This window comes from Mytilus edulis, chromosome 14 (assembly GCF_963676685.1).
Source record: "Mytilus edulis chromosome 14, xbMytEdul2.2, whole genome shotgun sequence".
In the NCBI taxonomy this organism is placed as follows: domain Eukaryota; kingdom Metazoa; phylum Mollusca; class Bivalvia; order Mytilida; family Mytilidae; genus Mytilus; species Mytilus edulis.
In genome coordinates this window covers 48,511,827-48,520,206 of record NC_092357.1, presented here as the reverse complement: position 1 = coordinate 48,520,206, position 8,380 = coordinate 48,511,827, and the positions used below count along the sequence as shown (strand labels likewise).

Here is an 8,380-nt window from a genome sequence, read left to right as displayed (position 1 = left end):
TAATAGATGACATCTCACTCTCTGCGTCACTTTTATCATCTTCTATGTTGTATGCAGCAGATTGTTCGTTGCTTTCTATCTTGTCTCCAGACGCTGATATGTTTCCTATCTGACAACTTGAATAAACCATGAATTAAAAATCGAGAAATAAAGGCAATTGAAAATATAATGTTTCAAAATTTCAAGATTTCAAGATTTTATTAACAGCCAAGACACAAAAATGTGCAACATAAGCAACATAAAAAAAATTCATCCGCACTATCATTTGCTATGTTTAGTGGTCCGTCAAATTGGGGTAAACATTCTAATTTTGCATTAAAATTAGAAAGATCATATTATAGGAAACATGAGTACTAAGTTTCAGGTTGTAATCATCGTAAATTAATATCTGAAACAGACGTTCGGTTTTGAATGTTAAATCCATGGATCGTCAAAGTCGACGTTGTATTTATTTCATTTACACGTAGACAGTTCTAATCCTCGGACGTTTCAAAAGTTTGGATTGTCCATGTCGATCGCAATTAGTGTTAATATGTGAGACTAGTCAAATGCAAGTTGTCACCCGCTTACCGAGTTTAATAGCGATTTGACTTCTCCATGAAGTCAATCGGCCGGCGATTTTCAACGATTTTCAAAATTCCTTGGCGACTTAAATCACCATTTCGCCGGCAAATTTATGGCAGTGAAGTTACGATCAGACGAACAATGCTACATATACATGAACACAATATTTGCCAAAATCATGAAAACTTAACATTGACCAATGAATCAAAAAAGGACAAATATTAAGCCAAAGCCGCACGTTTAACTTTTTTTCTCGGTCCAGGACAGTGGACATATAACAGGCGGAAACTTTGGCACTCAAATTATCTAAATACAAGGTATTTAGATTCAAGGTCTGAGCCTTCTGAAATCTAAAGATTTATTCAAACAGATGACGCTGTCGCAGACGAAACAAGGTAAAAGTATTTATTTTGATGATATTTGAAATCGGTTACACGTTAGATGGACACATTTTGTTCATCAGAACTCACGGTTATGGTTATTTATAATGTATCACTGACTTATTTACATCATTGGAACTTGTAACGCCTGTTTTGATATCTGGTACGGTTAAAAGGGGTAAACTTTCCAAATAAAAATGTTTACTTTTTTAATATGTTTATAGTTTCTGGTCAAATGCTTAAGCAAGCAGCATTTCCTCATCTTGTGATGATTGATATTTCTTTTTTGAAACATAACTTGACAATTCCAAATGTCAATTAGTCCCCCATTAAGGCAACGGTCAGCGCAGCTTGTATACTAATAACTTCTAGATAACAATAAATTGATAAACTTGATATTACTTTTACATGATTAAAAAACTACAAGGGTTTTTATTTTATTTTTCAAAATTAATTACAATTACAAAACATGTAAACCTGAAATCAACTTAAAATGGAATATCAAAAGTTTTTATAACAGTACTAAATTGAAGTTGTTTGACTGACATTCTTTTAAGCTGCTTAGTTTATGTAATATTACAGATAATCAGTAAAAGGGTTTGTGAACTCCTTAGGTATGTTACATTTGAAAATATCAAAATAAAGCCTTTTTTCTTTACTCTCTATTATAATTTGACAGTATTTATCATTGGACCATTTTCTTTCAGGTGGTTATGGCGAGTTTGTCAGATAAAGATATGTTTTTATCATAACCATACGATGGGTTATTTTCAAATACATTTTTGATTTGTTGAGAACACTACGATTATAACCATTTATTAACCAACTAAGTACATTATAGCCAAAAATGACTATTTATTAAAAATCCTAACTGTGCTTAATATAGACAAACCGGGCATTAATACAGGGCCATTACAGAAAAACAGGGCCAATACAGAAAAACAGGGCCATTACAGAAAAACGGTGTTAATATCAAATATAATAAATCTAACATGGCCGCCGATTTTCAAAACTGATCGCCTCGAAAAAAAAAGTCATCATAATTTTATTCTGTAAAATACGGTAATGCAATGGTTTTCGTAAAATCAATATTTCTGAAATAGACGATAAGTTGACCTAGTTGCATTGACCTTAAACCGGAAGTTGACGTTTTGCAGACGATCATGGCAGGCAATGCAGGAGAAAAAAATTCGTTTGCTCGCCACTCTAAGTTCCCTACAATTACGCCTAGGAAATCGGACAGAGGGGTAAAATCAGGCGCAGAAATGATGGATATTTTAGTTGATGACATTATGCGGTATGAAAGTCTAGCCGAAATGGATGAAATGATGGTATTGGACGCCTTGATTCATGGCGACAAAGTTGAAAACACTGATAATGTCGTAGAACTTGTAGAACTGGAGGTCATGCCTATCACGGAAGTTCCAGTTAGCGATGCACAGGGGGTGGTAGCTACGGAAGAGGAAGAAGTCCTGCCACAAGTGTCAAATACAGAAACTAATTCACGCTACAAATCAGTAACCATTGAGGATACTGACAAATTCCTCCAAAACAACAAAAACAAAAATACCACCTACAAATAAACTCTGACTTGAAGATGTTTTATGACTGGTGTAGATCAAATGGAAATTTAAGATTGGTTGAAGATGTTCCAGCAGAGGAGCTTGATGTGTTGCTATCTCGTTTTTATATAGGTATTTATTGTTTTATTCAAACGTACACATTTAATAAACAAGTCATTAAACAGAAAAATGCATGATATTTTTCAACCCCACCGTTGTGGCAGTCAAAAATAATAATCCTTATCTCTTTATTAATTTATAACTTGTTCTCCTCTTGAATATACCTGATATTTGTTTACTGGATTTAACATCCATAATCAACAGGCAAAAAAAATATCAAATAACAATTTGTTGAACCCAAATTGTATGTAACTACATGTACATGTACCTCTTTTTTTTTTATGTAAGCATGATTGTACAATAAAAAGATCCATGTGATTTTTTTTATTTTAGGAGTTCGAAGAAAAGATGGAGAGGAGTATGAGCCTGGGACTCTAACTGGTGTCCAAAATAGTATAGATCGGCATCTAAAAGACAATAAGAGCATGATCGACATTAAGAAAGACAAATTATTTGACCACTCAAGAAAAATATTGGAAACTAAACGTAAGGAGTTAAAAGGCCAGGGTAAAGGCAACAAAAAGAACAGAGCAGAAGCAGTTGAGCCTGAAGACGTGAAATTGTTGTACAATAAACAGATACTTGGAGCTGGTATGTCTATAATGTCATCCTAAATTTTGTTTTGTTTTAGTTTGGATGTTAGATATATTTTTTGTATAATAAACGTTCCTAATTTTACTCCTAACTGAATCTTAAGTTCCCTCATGGATGGATAAGAATTTCAATTGTGATCTCGCCACATTTTATTTTAATATATAAATGTAGTTAAAACATTGATGAAGTCGGCCTAAAAAAATCAATCATTATCATGTATGGTTCTTTTGCTGTAACATTTATAAAGTAAGAAAAGTACATGGAATAACATTTGTTTTTTACTGATTTATGTGAAATGAATTTCCATTTAAAAAAAAAGCTGATATATGATATTTTTTATATTCTGCACACATTTAAAAATGTCTCTCAAACTGTTGATTAAATTTTGTTATTATAACATGTTTATTACACACTCCTAAAATTTACATATTTGTACTATTTTTCTATTTTTAGCTAATCCAACATCCTTGTTGAATACTGTCTGGTTTAATAATGGAGTTTTCTTCGCATTCCGTGGACGACAAGAACATTCAACCTTACTACTAGGTGATCTTGAGATAAAAAAAAATGCAAAAGGCTTAGAATTTGTTGAATTTAATGGTAAGATATTATATTGATATTTATATTAGGCCAAACAAAAAAGTATGTGTGTTTACTGTTACATGCTGAAAAAAATAGGGTATGTAGGTAAGGATTTTTTTTTTACATTGAGTCTATGGGAGCAACATTGTGACTTTAACATGTTTAACAGTGCTTAATCAAAAATAGTCAAACAAAATTTAGGGAAAGGGTACAGTAAACACATATTTTTTTTTTGTCTTATGGTTAAGAAACTATAATCTCTAATCGCCACAAATCCGAAACATACACAAGACAAAAATTACAGAAAAGAATCATTGACTTTATTGCAGTTCCATATCTTGAAAGTTGAGGTTAGATGTTATACCGAAAAATAGATTTCTCACCGTAATTTTTTTGCAATTTTAAAACAGACCCTATAAACGGGCGGTCTATTTGATTATTAGGTTATTGAAGACAAATTGAAACTGATTGCTGGTGTATTTATATTTATATTTTTTGTTTTATTAGGCATGTTAGGTGTGCATAACTTCAACATTGTTTTCGGGTCATTTTAATCTGCATATTATGATGTGAACAAATGATAAAAGCTATATTGCAACTATCAATAACTTTTTTGCATTGAAATTTATTTTATTTCAGAAAGAACAACAAAAACCCGCACAGGAGCAAAGGCTGGAGATGAAAGACCTGTGGCCCCAAAAATGTTTGCACAAGAAGATAATGACAATTGCCCTATAAGGTTATTAAAACTGTACTTGTCAAAGCGTCCATCAGATTTGAAAAATGACCCAAACTCAAGATTCTATTTACGACCACTGGTCAATGTTAATGTGGATACTGAAGTTTGGTACAGCCATCAACCATTAGGAAAAAACAAGTTGGGGGAAATGATGAAAATGATGGCTAATCAGGCTCAATTGTCTGGTAGAAAAGTAAACCACTCAACAAGGAAAACATTTGCCTCTTCGTTACTGCAGTCGGAACGGCCAATTACAGAAGTGGCGCAGTTAGGAGGATGGAAAAGTGTTTCTACCCTCACTCATTACAACACTCCTTCTATTAAACAACAAAATATGGCTTCCAACATCATAGCACAAACTGCTATTCCAGATTTGAATGAAGATACAAACAGTATAAATGAACACTCATCAAATATAGAAAATGTTGATGTTACATGTAATACTGCTGTCAGAGATGAAAACTTTAATATAACTGATGATATTACAGTTGAGAGGTACTGTACACCTTCACAGCTCCACAGTGTTAACTCTAACACGTTAGCAGTAAAAAATCGACAGGAAACAAACCCATTTAATATTCTTTGTGGTGCATCTGTAACTGGTGGAACTGTAAACATTAACATTTTTTCCGGAAAAAGAAAATTTGAGTCATCACAGGAATAGACATTTTCAAACCAACTTTACTATTGTTAATGTTATATTAAATTTAGTTATGTTTTAAAAATAATATAATTACAAGACTTTTTTGTATTTTATTTAATTTAGTGACCAGCAACCAACATTAGAGGAACCATATATAGGAATCACTGTTCATCCTGCTTTTCAACACATAACTTCTGTCAATCTAATATCTTAGATATTTGGTATATAAAAAGCTTTATTATGGTGAAGTACAAAGTATTTTTTTCAAAATTAAACTGTCATTAAAAAAGAAGAGAGTACATCAAGTTGGCAGCAACACATACACTTTTGTTCAGTTGGTTAATAAATGTATTAAGAAATGGGTGTTTTTATAATGGCCCTGTTATATGTCCTCGGTCAGTAATAATGGCCTCGAAAGTCTGTAATGGCCCTCGGCGTTGCCTCGGGCCATTACAGACTTCCTCGACCATTATTACAGACCTTGTACATATAACAGGGCCATTATAAAAACACCCATTCATTAATACTATAATTATATATAGTTGTTTTATGACTAAAACATGATGTGTATATCGTTTAATATTTATGATGACTTTTTATTGCGCAATAGACAAAAAACGTGTATTATCTTATTTTTCAAGATTAATTCATCACTATTACTATAATTCAAATGCAAATTTAAATTACCATTGTGCGAATACATATAGCGTGCATGATGTGATTGATATCAATACAAGTCGAACAACAATCAAAATGACTTCGAAGATTCAAATAAATGACGATAAATATGCCAATTAGGTAACATTTGTATAACTGTACTTAAATAAAAATGTAGGTATTTGTAATGCAAATAGTATACTTACTTAAACAACAGTTTAGGTATCGACCAACATCCTTTAATAGAAATAAGATAAGAAAAATAAAACCACTGCAATATGTCTATTTTTAATACGGGTATCTTTATTTTACCTGTATATGTTTTAAATACCTTGGATATCATAAGACACACCACTCTTTTGTATCTATTTATAGTGTAACTGTTAGTAAATATATCTATGATTAAAAACATACCCCTGGTTGAATAACCAGACCGGCGTTCTATGTTTTGTCATATTTATATGGAAATTTATTATAACAATTTTTATATAATAACATTCTATAATTGTCGCTAGTTCATTAAATCGGTGTTTCATTAATTGTGTTGTTATCAATCGTGACGTTAGTTTTCTAGTTTAAATTGTTTCAATTTTTTTTTCTTCTGGATATATAGTATTTTTCTTCTTATAAATTAATACCTTCTGATGACCTATAATCATGACAAAACAACCTTGTATAACTCTTATGTATAGTTGGTTATAATTCCACTTCTCATTATTTTTTTTTTTTTAAATACTCTGATTTATGTTTCTCTTGTGCTAACATTATCCCCGAGATGAACGTTTACAACAGAAGATGAAAGAAGTCAATCAAAGCGTTGAATAGTGTTAAATTACCATCGTAAATTTGACAAATTATCTCACCTCGGCCACGAACATTTGAAATAAATCAAAAGATATCCAATTTATACTACATAGACATGAACACATTACAATTATTCAAATCGCAAAATGTAGTTGTCGTATTACTTTTAGTACATGTAAAGCAGATCAAACAACACAATCTAAACATCGAAAAATGAAAAATGAAAATAAGGTCAATTCATATGAATCCTGCCAGTGAGACATATACATCTTATAAAATACCATAATAAAATCAAAATTTGCGTACTGCTCACAGTATGTGACAAAATCATGAAATATAAACATTGGACAATGAACAAAAAAAGTTAATTTTTTTTTAGCCAAAGCCGGGCATTTAACTTTTTACTAGGTCTAGGACAATAGACATACACTAGGCGGATACTTAAGTCCACATATTATCTAAAATTAAGATATACATTTTCAAGTTCTAAGCCTTCTAAAATCTAAAGATTTATTCAAACAGATGACGCTGTCGCAGACAAAACAATGCAAAAGTATTTATTTTGATGATATTTGAAATCGGTTAGACGTTAGATGGACACATTTTGTTCATCAGAACTTACGGTTATGGTTATTCATCCTTTGTCACTGGCTTTTTTACGTCATCGATACTTATAACGTTTGTTTTGATATATGGTATGTTTAAGAGGGGTAAACTTTCCAAAGAATATAAATAAAAATGCTAACTTTTTTACTTTTTTATAAATTTATAATCTCTGGTCAAACGCTAAAGCAAGCAAGATTTTCTCATCTTGTTATGATTGATATTTCACTTTCAAACATATATATATATCGAAATATAACGTAAGCCATGACATCATATTTATATCGGTAATCAAATAATGTCAACCTTTCTCTGTATATAGTCATGAAAATAAAAGTACAAGTACACATGAGTTGGTACATAGTTTGTTTAAATGATGAGTGTAATAAACTGGTCAAATAAAATATGAGAAAGCATCTAGATGGTTAAGGTATCGATAAGCTTTTTTTATGTGATATCATATGTTTGTTCCTTTTTATGTGATTATACTTGTATCTGCGTAGGTGATTGTTGTCATTAAACAAAAATTGAACAAATGATTTGAATTAATTTACTTTGTAACGAGAAATACAAATGGCATGAGTGGAGGAATCAACTGTTTTATGACATTGCACGATGAGTAGAAATGAAGTTGTCAGGTTTATAACTGATGTACGGTTTTGTATGAACAATTGCTTAGCATAGCCCTATACAAAGTAATTTCAATGTAACTCAGACGACTGTGTTTTAATCTGTACTAAAACAAACACGTTTTTAACGAAGTTTCACTAAGACCATATATTCAATTGAAAATTAAATTGTCAGATTTCTGACTGACATTATGTATATGATATTTTTATTTCCGTTGCTTAAGTTGTTTTTCTGTCACTAAGGCAACGATCAGCGCAGTGTTTAGATTAATAATTTCTAGATAACAAAAAATTACAAAATTGATATTGCTTATACATGGTTTAAAACTACAAGGGTTTTCATTTTATTTTTCATATTAATTGAAATATGAGTTTAAAATGCCCCTAATCACAATACAAGTAAACATGAAATCAACTTAAAAATGGAATATCAAAAGTTTTTTTATAACAGTACTAAATTGAAGTTGTTTGACTGCTATTCTTTTACAATGTGTTAAGCTGCC

General features: G+C 31.1%; 1 protein-coding gene across 1 annotated transcript; it reads left to right on the top strand.

Moving 5' to 3' along the window:
* Window positions 1-1,758: 1,758 nt before the first annotated feature.
* Window positions 1,759-5,285, top strand: LOC139502965 (uncharacterized protein KIAA1958-like). Its single transcript, XM_071292632.1, has 4 exons — window positions 1,759-2,638; window positions 2,960-3,217; window positions 3,674-3,820; window positions 4,442-5,285. The coding sequence occupies exons 1-4, from the start codon at window positions 2,542-2,544 to the stop codon at window positions 5,203-5,205; spliced, it is 1,266 nt and encodes a 421-aa protein (XP_071148733.1). The 5' UTR covers window positions 1,759-2,541; the 3' UTR covers window positions 5,206-5,285.
* Window positions 5,286-8,380: the final 3,095 nt, after the last annotated feature.